Here is a 22,522-nt window from a genome sequence, read left to right on the forward strand (position 1 = left end):
AGAGACAGCGGAACTGCAGGTGCTAAACTGAGATCAGAGCTGTTGGGATAGTCTACGTGAATTGCAGGGGAACAGCAAGGCTAAATCCCTGGTCTGGAGAGAGAGGGATGTGGGTATCCACCCACAGACAGGTGCTTCTGGAGGCCTGCAATGTAAAGGGGCATACTTGAGTACACCACAAAGGAGGGCAGAAGTGCAGTTAACCCCAGAACTGTGACAAATATGTAGCCCTGTGACAATTATGGCTCTGTACATTTCCATTTAATAACTAATAACACTCATAGCATTTCATCCACAGATCTTAAAGTGCTTAACCAAGGTGGGTAAGTAACATTATCCCTATTTTACAGGGCAGGAAACTAAAGCACAGATGTTACCTTGTTTGCACAGTGAGTCAGGGGCTACTCAGGGAACAGAAGTCCAGTCCCCTGACATTCAGCCTGGGGCCACTATCCAGCCTCTATGCCACTATCCATACTGCCTCTCTTTAAGTCTAGAGAATGTGAGGTAAAGATTTTTTTTCAAATAGAAATAAGGTGATCAAAAGCTGTTTACTGATTGGTATTAATGACAAAATAACTTTCTGGTAAAGGTCAGAACAGCAGCTGCATAATGTCTAAATGGCAGCTAATGAGCTGCTAAAATATAAATAAGGTGGCAGTTCACATGGAGTACCTGGAAGCTGTGCCTAGAGCTGTGATCCATGCCTGGAAAATGCCAGCAAGGAATGTGAAGGGGCTTTTCCTTGTTATCACGAAGTACAGTGAGGGCAAGAAGATCCCACCGTGGATGAGAAGGCCCACGATCACTGTTACCATGTACATTCCAAGTTGCCTGGCAACCACTTCTAAGTCCTTAATTGCAATGATTTTCCCGCAAATAAGGCAGGCAATGCCGAAAGGAGAGTACCTAGAAAAAAAAAAAAACAGAACAGATGGAACTGATCCTTGCAGCATGCAGCCATAAAACCTGTGCACAAAAACATGTGGGACTATGGAGAGAGATCCAGGCTTCTAGACTGAACACTTTGAGATGTGAAGAGGACACAGAACTACTGAATGATGGTGGTTCAGTGGCTGTCCTTCATGCCTCTCTTAATATAGTATGAGTAAAGCCTATACAGAGGAACCTGCCATACTACAATACTTTAGGGGCCAAATCCTAAGGTTTTTACTCAATTTCTACTCAATTTTTTTTTACTCACCACCATTGAATTCAATGTATGTTTGCAGATTAAGGCTTTGGCCCTATAGTAATATCCCATAAGCAGGTAGTAACTGTACTATACATGCAAGTGTTTTGGATCTTTACTGAAGAATACTGTATTTTGGTTAAAATACTTAACTATTATGTAGTATTTTTCATCAAGTTCAGGTTTGAAATATTTGTTGAAGATAAATGATCTGACGTATCTAGCCATTTTTGCTGTGAGCCAGTCTATTTTATGCTCATTGAATGGTTTCCACAAGCAGTTTTCAATCTATGGATTGTACATTAACTATATGCTTTCGATGGGGGGAGGGATAGCTCAGTGGTTTGAGCACTGGCCTGCTAAACCCAGGCTTGTGAGTTCAATCCTTAAGGGGGCCATTTGGGATCTGGGGCAAAAATTGGGGATTGGTCCTGCTTTGAGCAGGGGGTTGGACTAGATGACCTCCTGAGATCCCTTCCAACCCTGATGTTCTATGATTCTATACCTGTGGTGTGTGATTGGTCACCTAAGTTACATGGTATTTCTTCTGCTCCTTGATTTTAAATGAGAATAACACATTTTGGTACTACATAATTTATAAGAACATAAGACTGGCCATACTGGGTCAGACCAAAGGTCCATCTAGCCCAGTATCCTGTCTTCCGCCAGTGGCCAATGCCAGGTGCTTCAGAGGGAATGAACAGAACAGGTAATCACCAAGTGATCCCATCCCCTGTCATCCATTCCCAGCCTCTGTTTGCCAGAAGCTGGAAATGGACAAGAACTAGCTAATAGCTATTAGCTAATAGCTAATAACTGCCCATCCTAGCTAATAGCCATAGATAGGTTTATCTTCCATTAATTTATCTAGTTCTTTATTTAACCCTATTATAGTTTGGGCCTTTACAACATCCTCTGGCAAAGGGTTCCACAGATTGAGTGTGCATTGAGTGTGTTGTTCATTTATTATACTTCTAATAAATGACAAATAATGTGGATGAGGAATGCCTTCATGTCATGTGAATGTGAGTTCAGACAAGGTAACATTTACTCCACCTCAGGGGGATCAGTATAAAGTTTATAAGTCACTTCCATACATTTTTACCCTTGTCAGGAAGGTTTAAGTGGGACATAAATGTTGCATAGGTTTCGGCTGGGCTCCACTGCACAGGGATGAATTTAGTCCACATTGAAAAGCCTTTCCAAAACATTCATGTAAACAGTCACCGTTTGTGAAGATTCAATAAAGGGGATTTAAGAAAATCCTCATCATGTTTGAAGCAAGGAGACATTTTTCATTGTAAAGAATGTTTGCAAATGCTGGTTTGTGGTATTCATCTTGCTCAGCTTCTTTTTATAACATTCCTGCTGTGAGGAAACTGCACTTCTAGAGGAAGAGCAAACAATAAAATGTCCCTCCTGAATAAAATAGGGAGGGGTCTAAGTTTTCAGAAGTGGCTAGTGATTATGGGTGCCTAACTTGAGACGATTTGAAGGGATTTGAGTTTCAGAGGGCAGGTGCAAAGGGCTTTCTGAAAATCATGCTCTTTCAGTTTTCTCAGGTGTCACACCCAAAAAATGACACCCTACTTTACTAGTCACTTAAAAATTTAGGCGTAATATTTCAAACCATTTCACCAGTTGCTGTGTAGTCTGTTTTTTCTATAAGATTCACCAAGGATAATCCCTGTAGAGGGATATACAGCATCACCACTGTAGTAAGATGTGGCCCTGAAACATAAGCCTTGTATCAGAGGCCCGGAATGAGGCCTGACGCCCCAACTAATGTAATGGTCAAGACTTTGCTAACATAAAGCAAAGTTAAGCTCTGAGCCAGAGGCAGGCCCTGCTCACAGAAGTTGGCAAGAAGGTGGCTGCTAATTGCACATATACAAATCTATAAGGTATAAAGTCCTAAAAGAATGAACGTGTGCCAGGATGGCACCAGAACATTCTGGTACGAACACATTCCACAGAAATAATGAGGAACAGGCTGACCCATCCTAAGGACAGGGTCAAAAGGCTAATATAATGGATAGAGTTGTTTGTTCGAACCAACATGTACCAGGAGAGAGGCAGCACCCTAACACATAGAGGGGTTGTAACTCAATACGTCAGGAGTGATGCGTAACTTGTTTGTACCTGTGTAAAAGAATGCATCCCTGAGTGGATGTCTGGAGTGTCCTGCCACTGACTGAGCTGCGTCCATTGTCAGGAAGCACATATGTACTAGCAGAACCGTAGACATCTGATCCAGGGAGTTAGAGACTGTGTTTCGTTTGGCAATAAACCTGGCTGGGCGCCTTTGTGCCTTATTGGAGTCTGTGGTCATTGGGGGTTCTCTTGAGATCTGCTGTGTCAGCTATCTGCACAGAGCTGGGGTAGCACACAGAGGGAACACACGCATTCAGCCGACTGTTATCAACATTGAACAGAGCAGAGCACCACAATGGTGATGTCTGACAACACTGGTGACTCCGACCACTGATCTGGTGAGTAAGCGAGCTGTCCGCTATAGGACTCGTGATCTAAGATGACAGAAAACCGCGAGCTAGGGAACCCCCTTAACCTCTCCCTGCAAATCCCCACAGAGTTTCAAAAATATAATGGGGAAGAAACATGTAATATAATTTGTAAAGCTAGGGCAGAGACTGTAGCCTTAAAATGTAAAATATTGCAAACTATAACCATGGCTGTTAAATGGTTAAAACAGCATGCCACAAAAAACACTGCATCCTAACTGAGGCACATGTTATTCAAAAACATTTTGTTCAATTGTCAGAGGTCACCGGTGTGGTGCTCTGCTCTGTTCAATGTTGATAACAGTTGGCTGTATGTGTGTGTTCCCTTTGTGTGCTTCCCCAGATATGTGTATATGTGCAATTTGCAGCTGCCTTCTTGCCAATTTCTGTGAGCAGGGCCTGACTCTGGCTCAGAGCTTACCTTTCCTTTATGTTAGCAAAGTCTTGACCATAACTTTAGTTTGGGGCCTCAGGCCTCATTCTGGTCTCTGATACACAACTTATGTTTCAGGGCCTCCTCTAACTACATTCTCCCACTTTTTTTCTTTTTATGAAGAGGAGGTTTACCTATTGTCCCGGAAAAGCATAATGCATGGACTAAAGATAACCCAGTGGGCTATTATGTGGTTACCTTATTTTACCATCCATACACTCATGCCCCACCTGTCTTTTTTAGTCTGCACATTCCCTCATACGACTGATATAGAGATTTTATTATCCAATTATTTTTAGTCCCTTATGGTAGGCCTAGGAATGTTAGGCCCGGGACCATGACTGAGGAATGTAGTATGATGATTGAGCCTTAGAGGCACTCCCAAATAATTAATATATATGAATAATATGGATATGGCGTACATATTTGTAGTGTATATTTGTATAGTATGTATGTGTGCATATGACACCACCTTATAGCCAAGCATAACCGTGTTTTCCAGTCTGGCATTGAACTCTGGCCCTTTTACTTCAGTGACACAGATAGAAACACACTCCTGTTAGGGCATTGCAGTTATCACCAGTATCATCATTAGTAGTAGGCTGAGTGTTTTGAAAAACTGAGATAGGCATTTTTATAGTGTGTTCCACAGTATTATGTATATGAGAAGTAAAAACAGAAATTTGGAGTAGGGACACTACAAATGAGGCCTTTATATATAAATGTCTTGTAATTAGTTACTACCCAGTACTGTGCATTCATGTTATGGGTTACCCTTACTGCTTGCTGTCACCCTCTGGTAAGCTATGCTGGGCAGGAAACAGGAATGGCTAGCTTCTCTGTTCCATGGATTGCATTGCCCCTTGATACACCAGTAGTTGATGTAGATCCAGTTGTTTTTATGGATGTTGTTTTTCAGAAAGCCTACTGAATGGACAGTAACTAATTTCTCAAATATTGCTGTGTCAGGATTTAGTATTGGTACCCAAACAACCAGATGCCCAACTTTATTTTATGTTCTTATGGCTCATAAGAGTCTCAAATCACTGGAATTGCTCGAGGGCCTGGAGCTTTCTTCACAAAGAAATTTTAAATAGCTGGCATGACGACACCTCTGTATAAAGGAGGAAAGTTTTTATCTTTATGAACACAAAAAGCTGATTCTCGTCTCCTGCAACAATAACTTTAAAAATTCTGGGCCAAGATGAATAAGAGGTACTGCTGGTATCGCTCAGTCTCCCTCCTCTAGGACAGAGGAACGTGCACTTCATCAATGAAAAACTAATGTTGTTCTACTGGTAAGGCTCTAGTTATTACAACTCTGAAACCAACAGAAGCTTTACATTACTGATTAGACCAACATAAGTTTTGCCCTGGGTGTGCTGGCCAGTACTGCTTAAATGGAATATTGGTAAGCCCGGTTTCTTGGAGAATTTGAAGAATTATATTCATTGCTGGTCTATACATTAGAGAGCACCAGATTATAATAAATGCTGCAATCAAAATGTCTTTCCTCGCTAAAGCTACACTGTCGATTTGTGGTGAGGGACCAGACTGAAAAATAGATAGACTGTAGGAAAATGAGCCTGTCATTATCCACCGTCTCACACAGGTAAGCATCATTCTTATATAGTGCCTTCCACCTGAAACCTCAAATCGGTTACATTCCAGGCCCTAATGAATAGCACCCCAATGGGCTTAATTCATTTAAATCACATAGGGAGGCATATTTTAGTGCTGTGACTAAAAGGAAGTCAAACTTCCAGGGGCACCAGGGGGTCATGGAGAGCAGGGAGTCTTGTTGCATATGTTGCAATGGTGTGGCCAGTTCTATTCTTGCACTTCACAGCGGCTGGCAGTCAGTACATAAGGGACATGGGACTAATCCTGACACAAACAAATGCTAACCCAAAGTGGTATGTGAATTAAAGCTGCCAGAAACCCTAGAGTGTTCACTCCTGGCATTCCCCACCACTGCTAGCCAAGGTATGACATTGTCCTGTGCTGAGTGGGTGAGTGAAGGGGCTTTTTGCTTCCTCTCTCGCTCTGGTTCATTAGTGCAGGACCCACAACGTACCAAAAGCAATAGGTTTTATGCCAAATGCTGTGGAGCATGTTCTGTTCTGAAAAGCTATCTGTAGATGACACAGGCATGCTTGGCACCTGTATATAAACAGTAAATAGCTCTGGGGCAATTCTCAAATAAGTGATACAAAAGGAAAAAAATCCTGCTCAAGAAATGTAAACAAGGCCTCCATCCCAACTGGCTGGAGTCACTCTGTTGCTGGGACGTGGAAGGGAAGTTGTTTTGAATGGGCAGGCCACACACTTTCCTAGCGAGACAACTCAGTTCAGTGCTTCTTATTCTGCTGATTTTATAGAATGAGAACTTTGCATGTGGACTCAGAGGCTATGGGAGGAGACTTTCGTATATTGACGCAAACCATTGGAATCTCATTTTGGTGGAATGCATATTTTGGGCAAGCCAATTTTGCTGTAGAACACTGGAAATAGAGCATGCCTCTTGGCTCCTCTGTAATTATACCTTTGAGCCTACGGTTTATTATTATGCTAGACTCACAGGAGAAGCTTAATGTTATGTTTTGAAGGGATGTTTGTTTTTTACTGTAGTGAACCACTAGAATAAATGTGATATTTTTACACTAGAGCTAAAGGTCTTAAGCTGGTGCCTGCATGTCTTGGAGCCCTGTATGCAGAAAATGACAGCATGCCTGTCATCTTCAGAAATGTTTCAAAATGCACCTTAATTATCACCCCACCCCACACCCAAAAGGAAACAATGTTATTCTAGTGGTGCCGTCTTTGTCATGGTTTAAAGAGCCAACCCAGTGAGCCGAAATCTTTAGTTGTATGGATTGCCAATAAAATATAATGTGTCCAGTCTGTGGCAGGATTTGTCTTGTGTGTTTTTTGTATCTTAGAAGTTACGATATTGACTTACCACATGATCATAGTCACTAGTTTCATTACAATCTCATTCAGGATGCTGAAGAAATCCACCATCATTTTGGCCTGCTCTCCCATCTTCCCCATAGCAACGCCAAAAGCAATGAAGAACCCTATCAGGCCTGTCGGAGGAATCACACCACAGAGAACCACCAGTTAGGACGTATGTTTTTTGGTCTGAGTCTCTGCAGCTATGTCAGAATAAAGTCACCCTGTTAATTCAACCTTCAACCAACTACACTGTATTTCATAGCTGAAATGCTTTATCTCTTGTTAATGTGATCTTGTGCTAAACTTCCACAATGAAAACCAGGAAGTATTCTTCATTTTCTACTAGCCTATACATTCCAGGGCATAGAGATTGTTTTTTCTTATATTATGTCATAATATAGCACCTAGATTAATCAAATAAAATAATAGTTAATTAATTTACAGTATTTGATTTGATTCAGTTTGAAAGTAGGGGTACTGAGTCTCCATTGCATGGCCCCTTTACACTGCTCTTGTCTGTTCCTTTGGTTGACCGGTCCACCAAAGGAACACTCATAACATAGGCTTCAGTATGCCATACAGACTGCAGAGGCCTCACAGGCCTGGCAAAGGGGTGTGGCCAGACTCCAATTAGCTCTGGCTGCCATAATACCTTCTAGGGGCCATGTCCAGCTTTACCTAAGTTTAGAGCAGCCCTGATGCGGTTCTACCTTGTACAGGGGCCAACCTCAGAATACAGTGAGGTTCAAAGGGAGCATCCCTTCCCCATATCTCAACACACACAATTTTTGTCACTAGTTCAACCAAAAGGAATAATTGGGGTTTTATCTTTCCCTGTCTTAAAATATAGATATACATATTAAGGGACTAATGCTGCTCCAGATGAAATGATCGGGAGTTTTCCCTTTAAATCCAGTGGGAGCAGGAGCAGACCCTATTGTAATATAACAAAGGAAATTGTAACTGTTTTAAAAAAATGGAGGAAACTCTTGGATATTAGAAAACCAAACAGAGAATCAACTGAGTGAATGAGTACGCTAGGGACTATTTGATGATCTATATATGCTGTTTAGGATTAGTGTGCTCTGATGCAAGGCTTTGCTACCTGGGAATTTGCAGGGATCAAGAAAAAGTTCTAAAGCTCAGCAACCCTCAAGAGATTGAGCTGTGAGACATGATGAGAGTTTAGCATTTACCTAGTGTGTGAGCTCAGTTGGGAATTTCCCTTGTCAAAAAGCTAAGTAAGTCCCATTAGGATACAAAAACAGAGGAAGAAAGTGGTTGCAGATGTCAGAAATGACCAACTTGGCTATCTAAAAAAACTTACTCATTACTATGCGGGTGTTGTACTTGAGTATCACGAGTAGAAATAAAGGATGCATGTCTGTGTGTGCTGTAGAGCATGGAGGGATGTGTTGCTGATAAACTCTTAAATAGTCACTGACCAAGTAATTTCCTGGAATCCCAACTGTGGTCAGAAAATGTTAGTAGGGTTTTTTTGGTCCACTTAATGCCAAACTGGCAGTCACATTACTCATAGCACTCAAATTTGTTTGTGTTTGCTCGAATTTGCCCAGCAACTTTAACTCATGCAGCTATGAGGCCAATCCCCCTACATTTTCATTTTTCTTATAACCCCCCCGACATATTATGTCATCATGGGCCAAACTACTGTAGTAATGGTATCATGTAAGCTAGTGTTATTGGACCATTACTATATAAAACGGTAGTAGATTTATTTTCTTCTGCTTCAGCAATGTATTGGCCTTTCGGTCCCTCTTGTTGTTAATAAAAAGAACAGGAGGACTTGTGGCACCTTAGAGACTAACAAATTTATTAGAGCATAAGCTTTCGTGAGCTACACCTCACTTCATCGGATGCATTGTCAGTAGGATACAATTTCCTCCAAAACCTAGTACCAAATCTAATGTATCTCTCATATTATCCCTATTGTCTAGTGAGCCCGGTAGCATTCTGGCTTGGAATGATATGTACACATATATAGTAAGTGTGGATATGTGTTCAAACAGCACACATTTATGGCTGGGTTGTTATCTGGACTATACACAGGGGAGTAAGCAGGAGCAGGAACCTTCCTTAAGCCCTGGCGTGGCTAATAGGACCACGTGTCTCGGTGCATAGGTGCATGTCTGCCCCCTCTTTCTCTCCCACAGATGAGGTAAGCGGGCAGAGATGGGTGGGGAATGAGCAGAAACTTAACTCCATCTCTATTTGCTGGCCAGTACAGCTGAGATGGCATGGGGGAGGTTTGTAATTTAGTGCTTTTAAAGGTTACTCTCCCGTGAACAAAGAGGAAGCAGGGAGGGAATTGTGACTCCGGGAGGAAATTATGACTCAGATTCATGTCAATGTCCAAGGGATTCTCCTCAACTTGTGCAGTTTACAACCCCCCAGACTCCTTGTTTAGGGCTGTCCCTAAAGTTACAACTTAGAACAAAGTGCCCAAGAAAGGGTGCCCAGCAGACTGAAATTCTTTGTCTCCATGAAACAGTTAAAGCCGGGGGACCAGCTGTTCAAGCTTTCCCCGTGCATAGGATATTTTGGGTATTCACAGAGCCTAACACATTAATAGTAACAATGTCTTGATCATTTCTCAGCCTTTCTATATGGTTGAGAATTAGTGATACTTGTGGTGGTTGAATCTGTGATGTGGGCACATGGGCACTAGGAACAGGACTGAGACCATCAGATTTGTATCACTTAGGCCAACAAACAGTCAGCAAGTGGTAGCCACTTTTGGTGATGCACTGCGTAGGCCAAATTTGGGCTCCAGAATGGATCAGACGAACCCGGTTACTCACTGAGTGTCACTGAAAAGCAAGAGCTGGTATGTTATCAATAGAAGTTTCAATAGGAAACAAAAAGAAAAGGAGTACTAGTGGCACCTTAGAGACTAACCAATTTATTTGAGCATAAGCTTTCGTGAGCTACAGCTCACTTAATCGGATGCATTCAGTGGAAAATACAGTCAAACAAATAGGAAACAAGTTTCTTTACCTAAGACATTCATTCCATCTTTAAACTCAAGCCCCTTTTTAATGACCAGCTGGGCTTCTGGTGGTGCTTCAGTCATCGTCTCGTTCATCAGAGCAAAGACAGAGTCAGTGACGTTAGCTGGTTCTTCAGTTTGTGGAGGCACCAACACTTTCTTAGTGACAGTTTGGATCTGAAGAAGTTACAAAATGGGATGAGAATGGAATCACAACTGGATTTAATACATATGGGGGATCAGAGAATAAAATAATACTCCCCTTTCCAAATAACCCCAGGCAGTGCTGTTTTTAGAGGATCAGACTATGCAACCCACCACCTCTAACCCCTCTTCCAAAAATAAGTTAGTTTATAATGCTTCCAAGTTTAATTAAGTCCTGGGATCCTATTCCAAAACAGCAGCATAATGAGGATGGCAAACACCTTCGTCTTAATTGTTAATACTGTGACGGGGCAAGGCCAGATGGCTATAGAAAAATAGTCGGAGATAGATCTATTAGCTCCAGGCTAAACAAATCCCTGGTACCAGGATAAGTGAAATGGAAGCTTCTCCAGGTCAATTAAGACACCTGGGGCCAATTAAGAACTTTCCAGAAGGCAGAGAGAAGGCTAGGTTGATTGGGACACCTGAAGCCAATCAGGGGCTGCCTGAAACTAGTTCAAAGCCTCCCAGTCAGTCAGGTAGGTGTGCATGTCAGGAGCTGTGGGAGGAAGTTGTGCTGTTGGAGAGGCTGAGTAATACACACCATATCAGGCACAAGGAAGGAGGCCCTGAGGTAAGGGTGAAGTGGAGCTTGAGGAAGTGAGGGCTGCTGGGAGGGAAGTAGCCCAGGGAATTGTACATGTCATGTTTCTAAAAGGTCAGCTACCGTAGCTGATACTATTAGGGTCCCTGGGCTGGAGCCCGGAGTAGAGGGTGGGCCCGGGCTCCCTCCCCCACCTTTGCCCCCTGATTAATCACTGAGACTGGGAGACAAGAGACTGTGCAAGGAAGGATAACTTCTCCTCACCTCCCTCACTGGCTTATGATGAAAATGGCTCAGTAGACTGTGACCCTTGTCTCTAGAGAAAGAAGGGTTACGTGGAGGGTCACAGTGAGCCTCTAAGGCTAGCGAAATCCGCCAGGAAATGTGGGACCCATGAAGGCAAGGACAGAGCTTTGTCACAATACATAACATCTTACATATAGGCCCTTTCATCCAGAAGGATCAAAAAGTGCTTCAGGCACTGTATTCCGTACAGACGTTTGGAACAGGTGATAGCAGCAATTCTGCCTCAACAATGCTACACAACAAAGACTTTTACCCAGAGGGGTACCTCCGATCTAAGGTACCATGGTAGTTTGGTTCAAAAACATGTTCTGATATTTCTAACACATCTCCACCCATCATGTGGCTGGTTCCTTTCTAGATTGGTTCAAAGTTCCTATCTAGGAGAGTTCAAATAAAACTAGTATACATAGAGACCCTTCTGGCATGGTAATTAATGACTCTGAGAGCTGGACTGCAGAAGAAATATCTAACCTGCCACACACCTGTTGCTAGCACCACAGTGGATAATCCAAAACATCTTACCACGGCAACCTGGAAAAGCATCTGCTATTTCTATATGTAGAGATAGTAGGATCTCATTAGTGATAGCACTCAGAAAAAACATTGCTACATAACAGCTGGATAAGTTACGGTGAAATTAAATTATTAGGGATATAGATGCCCAGATTCAAAGCCTTAACATCTTATTTTACCCCTGTTTAAAAATGTGCCTCCTCTAAATATAGAAAATAAAAATATTCAGCTAGAAAAGTACACTGACAACGTGTGAGACACTCTTCAGCAACCCTGAAGCCAGCGGACATTTTTTATCTGATTTCATTTTTATCTTGGTAATTTTATTGTCCTGTGATTTTTATGTGAGATAGATGTAATGTCAAATCAGAAATAAATAGGGGGATTCTGAGCACTCACAACTCCCACTGGAGTCAATGAAAGCTGAAGGTCCCCAGCACTTCCCAGGATCAGACCCATAATTACTGGTGCAGGTTCAGATAAGCATCTTGAAAGTAAAAAATGCTTATCTGGACGTTAGTCATCATTCTAGAGCACACATTTAAGTGAGATGTTGTAACGCTTTTTAGAGGTACATAAACTCACAAACTAAGCATGGGTGGGTAGGGAAATAATGGGTTTCATTACAGGAAAATGAGGTTCACAAATTGAACTGTTTTTAAACCCAAAAAATAATAATTCAAGAAGTTCACAAAAGTCCCAAACTCAACCAGATTCAACTCTACAACCAAGCTGTACTTTCCATGCAACCTGAGAGCCTTTACTGTCATCTACCTGGCAGCAAGGGAAACTGTCTCTCTCCCTGGTGGATCATTACAATTCAGTGCTACTGCCATTAACATTACAAATTCATTTTAAATACCTGGTTGGAGCTCTGCAAAAAGACTTCTTGCATCCAAGGCCACCAGGACATGTTGAATGGCCACTAAGCTATTCCCAATAACCATAGGAAGGGAAAGCAGCTTTTGACACCACCCAAACTAGGTGAGGAGGGGAAAGGACCCCAACGTCCCCGGTAACCAAGAGAGAAAACAGGTAGAGGCCAACTCCAAAAGCTGGTATGTGAGGGGCTACAGCTGAATAGTAAAAGAGGTGTGGCTTTATGGCAGAAGCTTTGGTGGAGGCTAGTTTGGAATTTGTTCAGATAAAATACGGAAACACTAAAAAGCTCATTTAGGCCCCCATCCAAAGCCCTTTGAAGTCACTGGGAGTCTGTCCATTGACTTTGGTAGGCTTTGGACTGGGCCCATATGGGGCAATGTTAAAAAAGGGTCAGAGTGATAGCTGAGTCATAGGTGGCAAGATGAACTGTGCACACTAGCCATTAACACTATGCCGACTGAACAAGTCCAAGAAAAAAAAGTGTTGGATATTAGCAGCTTAATTCACCCTCACTCTTTCCAACTCATTCCCTGTTCCTACCTATGGATATTTGATCCATTTCCTACAGATCAAGGGCTGAATTCTCTTCCTCTCTATGATACAAGTAGGAGCAAAGAGGGAAAAACAGAACCCCACTTATTTTATGAGGACACTTCTCAATTTTCAAACAAAACATTGTGGTTTTTAGCCAGCCACGATTTGGCCACATGACTTCTATCTCCATGATGATTTGGGAATATTCTGAACATGCTCTTTTTAAACGCCAAGGACTCTGTGTTTTTATGTGAGAGCATGGGGAAGAAATAAAGCTCTCTGGGTCCTTTTGGCAGCTTAAGTCTGCCCCGTCTGTGTTCTCACTTTACTCCTCGCCCAATCCTCCCACCTGTAGCCACAGCTCCAGTTAACATTCTATTTCAAGTAGTACCATTTAGGAACATCTAATAATGGGTTTGGCAACAAATCTTGTTTGGTTCAACAAAAATAGACTGCATGATTGCCAAACAATTTAACTTTAGGAAAAAGCATCTCACACACAAGAAAGCTGCTGACAGAGGAACTGGGAAGCATATGTTCTTTGTAAGCATTTCTTTTATCTCTTACCAACACTGTGTTAATTTAATGCTGGTGAAAAGTGATTAGAGACTGAAGTATTTAACTCCAGAATAGGCAACAGCAGTATAAATCTCCTCCCTTCCTAGCCACTGCCCCCACAAGATGCCTTACAGCTGACATTGTGGAGCCCTCTATAGGCAGTTCAGCCATTTGTCTCCATTATCCATATAGATCTTGGTCTCCAGACAGACAATGAACTTGCGGTATGGGACAGTGGGTTTTGTGATGTGGACACCTGATCACTGGGAACTGGCCTGAAACCACCAATACATTTCACAGAGGGCATTGGACAACACTTAGCACCCGGACTGAATTCAAATTCAACCAGCAGCTGAGAGGTGAAATGTTCCATGACTCAACCATCCAGAACCCAGCATCTTTCTAGAGCAGGGGTAGGCCACCTATGGCATGCCTCCGCCAGCTGATTTTCAGTGGCACTCACACTGCCTGGGTCCTGGCCACCAGACTGGGGGGCTCTGCATTTTAATTTAATTTTATATGAAGCGTCTTAAACATTTTAAAAACCTTATTTACTTTACATACAACAATAGTTTAGTTATATATTATGGACTTATACAAAGAGACCTTCTAAAAACATTAAAATGCATTACTGGCACGTGAAACCTTAAATTAGAGTGAATAAATGAAGACTCGGCACACCACTTCTGAAAGGATGCTGACCCCTGTTCTAGAGCATTAAATATTGTACATGAAGAATGAGGTGATTTTAAAAGATTACTTACTAGTGAACTGAAAAGACCTTTTTCAAAGAATTGATTCAAATAAAAGTGCTCAAGAACTGAAATCAGGAACAAAATTACGACATAGTAAAAGAAAATAGTTATAAACTATTTCCCTTCCTAATTTACCTGCCCAAAACTATAGTTCTGTATTCTCCCCATCAGTAATTTAATGCCTTTCACGAGGTGAAAGACAGAACTCTGAACACATATCTTGGAATGTAAAAAGGTCTTCGCATTTAAAAAGAATGTTGTGAGGAATAGGAATATTTACCTGCTGGAAGCATGCTTGGACTAGATTTTCAGGGAACAGGTTCCGGATGAGATCCAAGAAAGCATCCAAACTGGATACTTCATCATTTTTCTTTCCTTCTCCCAGCTGCTTCTTGAGTTTGGGATTTCCTGGGTGAATGGCTAAAACCAGAATCACCCCTAGCACAGCAGCAATGATAGTAGTAGACATGTAGTAGACCATGGCTCTTGTGCCCAGTCGGCCACTAGCTTTAGCATCCAAACCTGACAGTCCTGTGTTTAAAGAAATATGCAGTGGGACTAGTTATTATACAATTCATCAAATTATCACAAACCATCTGGAGACTCTGCCTATAGTTATTTCCATTTTAGTAACTATCTTGAGATGTTTTTTCTCCCTTAGGAATTCTTCACAATGTAGATGGTGCCATGAAGAACTTCCAATTTTTCTCCCATCTGAACAACACGCGTTTAAAGCTCCTGCTACCTGTGGAGAAATGGCTAAGACTGAATTCAACTGAATCCTTAATTGAGGGGTGTTATTGAGAAACACTAATCATGTTCATTAGGGCAAAGCAAACCTTGTAGTGATATCCTTTTGCCATTTATTTCCTGGAAGCTGGCCATTTCAAGGATGAGACACAGCTTTGAGCAATCCGTGCTGTCCAAACCTGTGCTACCATTCATACCCACATCCTTAAGTGGGATTTGTAAGACAGTATATTAGGGAAATGGTGACATTCAAGAGAGTATCACATGCTTATTTGGATACAAATTGGTTAGCAGCATCAACTACTGAAATCAATGAAGTTACACCAGAAACTGACTTCACCCATGAAATATGAATCAGCTATTATTAATTGCAAAAGACTCACTGCATCACATAATTATTCTTCCCTTCTCACTAAAGATGAACTATGTAATGTCTTTAGCTAGCATTTTAAAGTATTTATTGCTAATAGATCTCACCTGTGATTAAACTGGATATAATTAAAGGTAGGATCAACATTTTTAACATCCTCATAAGGATATCTCCTGGGAAGGCTATTAACATGATGATGTCAGGATCAATAGGAGTTGCCAGACGAAGAAGACCCCCACACAATGCACCCATTATGACACCTGAAAGGAGAATTAAAAAGGAAGGGTGGAGAAAGGAATCAGAGTCATAGAAGTGTAGCACTGGAAGGGACCTCAGGAGGTCTAGTCCAGTCCCCTGCACTCAAGGAAGGACTACGTAAATAAGGAGGCCATTCGTGACAGGTGTACATCTAACTGTTCTTAAAAACCTCCAGTGACACAGATTCCAGAATCTCCTGAAGCAATTTGTTCCAGTGCTTACCTAACCTGACAGGAAGTTTTTCCTAATGTTCAACCTAAACCTCCCTTGATGAAATTTAAGCCCATTGCTTCTTGTTTTATTCTCAGAGTTTAACTAGAACAATTTTTCACCCTCCTCCTTGTAACAATCTTTTATGTACTTGAAAATTGTTACCATGTTGCCCCTCAGTCTTCTCTTTTCCAGACTAAACAAATCCTTTTTTTGTTTTTCAATCTTTTCTCATAGGTCAGGTTTTCTAGACTTTATCATTTTTGTTGCTCTCCTCTGGACTTTCTCCAATTTGTCCACATCTTTCCTGAAACACAGTGCCCAGAACTGGACTCAATACTCCAGTTGAGGCCTTATCAGCATGGAGTACAGTGGAAACTTGAATCTTTATTCAACATACAGAAGAACAATCTTGAAGAAAAATGGTTTCAGAATGATCCTACTACATTCTGTCCAGTGTTATCTTTCATCTGACAATCCCACAGTAATTTGCAAATATTAATTAAGCCACAATGCCCTGAGAGGAAGGTAAGTCTAGTTAGTATAATCACTGTGCAGGTGGCTGAACTGAGGCACAGAGAGGTGAAGTGAATTATTCAAGACTATACCAGCAGTCAAAGCCAAATACAGTCAGTAGAAGAGCCAGAAATAGAACCCATCAGTCCTGAATACCACTCCTCTGCTTTCACCACTAGAACAGCGCCATTTCAAAACTCCAGTGGTATTACTTTGTCTTACCAAGCATACATTTTGCTTTGAGCTCTCTTCTTACAGAAGAATTGGCAAACAATATCACAGCTCAGCGAGAGATCTGATGGGAAAACTAGCAAGACTTTGTGATGAATATACATTCTACATTTTGTTACCAATATATTTAATATTAACGTTGAGTTCTCTGAATGGATTGCTATTAGTATCCAGTTCACAGACACACAACAGAGCAGAAAAGACCTAACAGATTACCCCCTATCAGGATTGCAATACAAACAGTGCATCTATTCCAATCTGAAATTACTAAGGCAATGGGGCTGCCACTATTCCCCTTCAGAAACTATTCCGTAATCCTGCACATGTCACTGTTAGATAACTTTTTTCAATATACAGCCTAAACCTTTGATTGCTGAATTTCTCCCATTGTTCTTAGTCTCACTATCTTAGATCATCCTAAACAATTCCTTTGATTCGTTTTTACTATTATTTATTTGTATTGCAATACTATCTTGGAGCCCTAGTCAGGGACCAGCACCCCATTGTTCTAGGTGCTATGTAAACAGAACAAAACAGTCCCTGCCCCAAATAGCTTACAATTTAAATACAGTGTTTACATTTTAAAATACTTGAATTTCCCTTTGCACTGTTACTGCATGTTTTTATCTCAGCTGTCTCTGTCTTTCTGATCTCAGGCCCTGTGTACAATCTCTATTGTAATAAGACACCACAAGACAATCTGAATTGTGCTTTGAAACTATTGTTGGAATAACTTATGGTTCTATGGTGATATCAGGTTGGTTCAATGTGAAATAAACTTATTTTATCATTGTGATCCTCTTGGAGAGTGAATCAGGCATCTTGGAGGTACTGGTCCAAGCCCAAACTTCTTGTCTATACAATTTCAGCTATGGGAAGGTTGAAAGTTGCACTACTTTTGAACTAAAGCTGCAGTTGGTCATTCAAGCAAAATGGACTGGGTCTGTGAATTCACTGCATTTGAAAAAAAGTAGTGGACATGGGGCCAATAACCCACAAAAAGATGTCAAACTGATCCCTATTTGGAGGGTTCTAAAACCAGAAAGCACTATTTCAAACTAGGTCACTGAACCCAATGTCTGTGTCAAGAGACACATAGGAGATAAAGCTTGAGTCTCAGCCAGGCTGAGTGGAGGAAAGTGTAAAAGATCAGGTAAAGGGTTTGTTTTTATATTTTCAAAGAGATTGAAAAGAAAATAGAGATTTTCTCTTTTAGTGATGGTGAAAGACATCACTTAAGTCCTATTACAGCCACAAAACACATGCAGCATGGACATTAGCTCTTCAGGATTCCTCCATGCTACTCCATCCATGTGCCTTTTCCCTGAACTAACAGAACCATGCTTACTGGGGGAAAGGGTAAATTCAGTCTCCATTGCCCATTCATTCCTTGGCTGCCCAGCTGAGATTGGCAAACTTGCAGGCATTGCTGAACACAAGTACAGTCTGTACACAAAGAACCATAGGATGCATACAAGCAGAGTATATCTTACCAAATACAGTAAGAGACAAGAGCAGGTTTTTTCTGAGTGATTGGCAGAACCGCAGACATACATTCTTGGGCCTTGGCTCCATAGGGCTCAGTTGGCTTTCATGCATCCGCACTTCTACCTGCTTAGGCATATTGTTGGCACTAGAAGAAAAATGAATACCAGGTAAGCAGCTATAGTACCAGGTGCCAGAAGTGGGAGAAAACAGTTGAACTTTAAATGTACCACTGTCACATGTGTCTGGCAACTCTGATTCTGATAGCAAGATTTGGAACGTCCCATATCTTTGTAGGGTTTGAGTCCCAAAAGGCACAAACAGGTCAGCTGAGGTGGTAGTCTGGTATTGTCAAGGAAGTTCCATACAAACATGGCCAAATGCACAACAGCTAAAGTACTACGGCATCCTCAGTGGGGAAGGGGGAGGGGGCAGGGGGAAAGAGGCCTAAGCTCTGTCGATGGTGCCTTGTGATGTGCAGTGCCCAAGCAGCAGGGCTCTCAGTGTGTTGGGTGGATCCAGGTGAAAGACCACAAAGAGAAGCATGTTGAGCAGTGACCCCCACACTGGCAGCAGAGAGCTGCAGCCCGTGCTCTCTCTTGGAGGATGTGGGGCCCTGTATAACTGCCTGGGAGGAAGTTGCACACTAGCTCTGCTGCGTCTGTGCTCAGAGAATGAGTAGCAACAGTCTGCCCAGCTTCTGAATGGCTATGCTAGAGAGCATCCACGTAGGACAAGACAGAATGTGTCCCTAAAAATATTCAGATTAAAAGCTAGGTCTATATAGAGCAGACAGGATATGCTTACACCGTATGCAAAAGCTGGTGCAGTGCCAGAGCTACTGACAGTAAGACAAATTCCCCTTTCTGCTCCAGCCATTTTGCACTGCCCGAGTGATGCTAAGTGCTTGGTTCCTTGTGAAGACTTTCCATGGTAGAGTTCGATTTCCCCACTGGTGTAAAGTTAGCACAGCCAGCACAGGAAAGGCATCAGGGAGACAGGTGGAATGCCAAAGTGGGGGATCATGGTGGAGCAGAGCAATGCCATACATATGCTTCACTGGTGTAAAGTCCCTTCCACCACGCTAACTAATGCCAGGTCAGGCGGCGCCAAATCAGAGAGCTGCAACTGGCTCCCTCGGGCCCCCAACTCTTCTGTGCTGGGCACAGCTCAGGCATGGGAAAGAACTGAGCCAAAAATGCCTTTTATTTATCCAACGTTTTAAAAAGTCAATTGTTTGTGCATTATGGCCCTCATTCTGCCACCCCGCTCACATTGCGTGGTACCTTACACGCTGAGAGGCCCATTGAACTCAATAGGCCTACTCATGCAGTATAGGTACTCCTACTCAATATAAGGAGGGCAGATTATCGGGGTCCATAATGGGTCACATTCTGCCCTCAGTTAGATGTGTGCATCTTCCATTGATTTCCATAGAAGTTCCATACATTAGTGTGAGAGCAGAATTTGTATAGGCATTAAGTCCCAGGTCACTCTGGAAGACCAAATATCATTTACAAGGTAGAAATGGAGCCCCAAAAATTATATAAACAAATAACTCAGTCAGTCAGTCAGTCATCAGTCCATGTCAATGCAAATGCTATGATTCATAGAGAGAACAGATGTTTGGTTCTCAAGTAACCACAGAAAGATAACAAAAGTTGAACACTGCACTTGGGTTGTGATTTTATCATGTGCTACACAATCTATGTTTTGTTCCAAGATGTCGTATACTATATGCAGCTCACTGAAAACACTGGGGCAATATTTTCTCTGTCTGACCTGTGGATAAAAATCTCACGCCTAACAGCAATGTTAAAAATTCAAATGCTTAGATCATTATCCTTTGTGGCCTATTTTATTACATGCCGATTGTCATCTAGCACCCCGGCTTTTAACAGATATTTACACCTTACAAATTTTAGCAACAATGATTATTCTGCCTTATACAAGACTTATTGGTTAGAATTTCCAGAGTCAATGCATGCTGCCATCACACTTTTCACCCTAAGACCTAAAATATGTAAAGCTTGTCTTCTGAATGCATTGCAAAGGCCTCAAGTGAAGCACAGGACACCAAAGTGGGACTTGATCCGCTAGTTACTGAGAACTCCTCTGAGGTGTTTGCAATAATGTGGGGGATCTTTTCTTTTTGATCTTGCCTAAAGTTTCCTGTCAATTTATCTTCAAGGTTTCACAGGAATATAGGGTGAGAGAACACTGGGTGTGGGGTAGATATTTGGTCTAAAGTGAGTGACACATTCCATTTGGAGGTGGAGTGGAAACCAGAGATGAACCCTAATTGTAAAATTTTAGTCAGAATTTTCTCAGGGTGTTTGCACTTGGAGTTTTGGTTCAAGCCCCTCTCTAGCTAAAAGCTGGTGATGTGCATGAGTATCTGAAATTTGCAAACACTGGCACACCTTCTTTCTAATAGCTTCTCTCAAACAGACAATTCTGGCATACCATCCCCTGAAAGACAACAAGTTAGTGCAGGAAGGGGAGGTAGTGGCTGGCCCTCTTCCTAGTTCAGAACAGAATGAATGCCCCAGCATGGTGGTACTGGCTACTATACTGATATTTTTGATGAGACTTGAAACTGAGACAAAACTACTTATGGTCAGCAAAGACCCACCATAGCACTTTGCACGAGAGTAGAGGCAGTAGGATCAATTTCCTCACTAAATTCCTATTCAAGTGTTTATTTGATAATAAAATTTGTTTTGGTGGTGGGGGAAAAACCATGTTTCCCTTTTATGAGTTAGAAAAAGGAAGAAAAAATTAAAAAGTGAGAAAAAGTGGAATTTTTCCCACAAAAAGGAAAATAAAAACTTTCAAAAAATTATACCAACTTTTTTGTTTTGATACCAATGGGAATTTTTGTGCAACGTTTCAATTTCACTGACCTGCTCTAATATAGTAAGGAGCACCCGCCTGGAGAGGTATATCTGAGGCTTCCATAAAGGCTCAATCTAGCCTTAATCTATGAGTTTGCTTTGGGATATTCATTTACAAAAAATAAAGCTAAACATTGCTATATATTCTGTTAAAACTTTTCTAGAAGGACACTTAGTAAGAGTCTGAAAAGCAGCTTGCAGTCCTATAAATCAAAGAAAAAGCCTACCACAAGACATTGAGAAATCCAACAATTCTGCTACATGTTATTCCAACTTCAGCAGCATGACTTTGTATCTGAGCCCAGCACTGTAAAATAAATGCATTATTTAAAGAGCTGTAAAATCAAAATCACATTTTCCTTTTTAAAAAAGTTTTGCTAACTGATTTTAGGTCAGTGTGAGCTCTTCATATAGTGACCTTGTGTTCAGCAAGCATTCTATTTTGCTTTGAATGAGATAACCATGAATGTATTCAATGGTTGATATTATTTGCAACCTAATGACCTACTTTTATTAGAGTTTCAATTTTCAACACTCTGCCATGAATTTACATTAAGAAGACCATAAACTGTCATGTATCTGATTTAGAAATGCTTTGCTTCCCTGGACACTTCAGCTTTTTGCTATTTGATGTTGTGGTATTTAACATCCTGACAGTGATATGACCCAGGGAAACCTAATATGCAGTAACAGGACCTCTTAGAAAAGAGCCTGCAAAGGGCTGTTTGTTCTGTTAGTTTTTAAACGCTACATATGTGTCCAGCAGTATATAAATGATGAGCACCAGTAGTCACCTGTGTATCTATCTTTGTTCTATAACACTCATCACTCCAGTATATAAGCACTGAACAGGCAAATTTTATGGCCAGGATGGACTTTTTATCATAATAATATATTTGTCAAATGAATGTTAAGACCCAGTATCTGAGAAGGGAGTCACCCAATAAAGATTTCTTCTGGGAGGGAAAGTGGGACATCCATCCTAGCATGTGAGAGCTCTTTTCCAGAGTGTCTAGAGAAGCACAGGACTCAAAATCCTGTGTAAAATGTGGTTACATGGATATACAGTAGAGCTGGTCAAAATATTTTTCTATTAGAAAATATTGATTTGATAAAATCAAAATGCTTCTTGGGAACATATTGATTTTGTCAATATTTTTATGGGAAATTATCAAAATATTTTGTTTTGTTTTGACTTTAACATGCCAATTTGTATATTATTGTATCACATTATATTGAAATTGAAACAATAAATTTGAACAAAATGTTTTGATAAGGTGAAAAAATATTTTGGAATCTTTCATTTTGTGAAAAATTCTGAGATTGACATTTTGTCCCAATCTGGGACAAAACCAAATTTAAAAATCTCATCTTTTCCTATGGGGTGGAAATTC

General features: G+C 41.3%; 1 protein-coding gene across 4 annotated transcripts in view; it reads right to left on the reverse strand.

Annotated features, from left to right (window-relative positions):
• The window catches only part of SLC1A2 (solute carrier family 1 member 2), a 107,988-nt gene that overhangs the window by 19,985 nt on the left and 65,481 nt on the right, over positions 1–22,522 (reverse strand). For 3 of the 4 annotated variants that reach the window (XM_084630759.1, XM_084630760.1, XM_084630758.1), the window contains exons 2-7: positions 18,240–18,379; positions 15,639–15,791; positions 14,692–14,942; positions 10,124–10,292; positions 7,110–7,236; positions 676–909 (exon numbers count right to left, since the gene is read on the reverse strand). In XM_084630759.1, coding sequence (XP_084486885.1) covers positions 676–909; positions 7,110–7,236; positions 10,124–10,292; positions 14,692–14,942; positions 15,639–15,791; positions 18,240–18,379 — 1,074 coding nt within the window. Of the gene's footprint in view, positions 1–675; positions 910–7,109; positions 7,237–10,123; positions 10,293–14,691; positions 14,943–15,638; positions 15,792–18,239; positions 18,380–21,355; positions 21,436–22,522 lie in introns of those variants that run through there. The other variant, XM_084630761.1, reaches the window with a different exon arrangement.

This window comes from Lepidochelys olivacea, assembly GCF_965140295.1.
Source record: "Lepidochelys olivacea isolate rLepOli2 genome assembly, chromosome: 6".
Classification (NCBI taxonomy): Eukaryota; Metazoa; Chordata; order Testudines; family Cheloniidae; genus Lepidochelys; species Lepidochelys olivacea.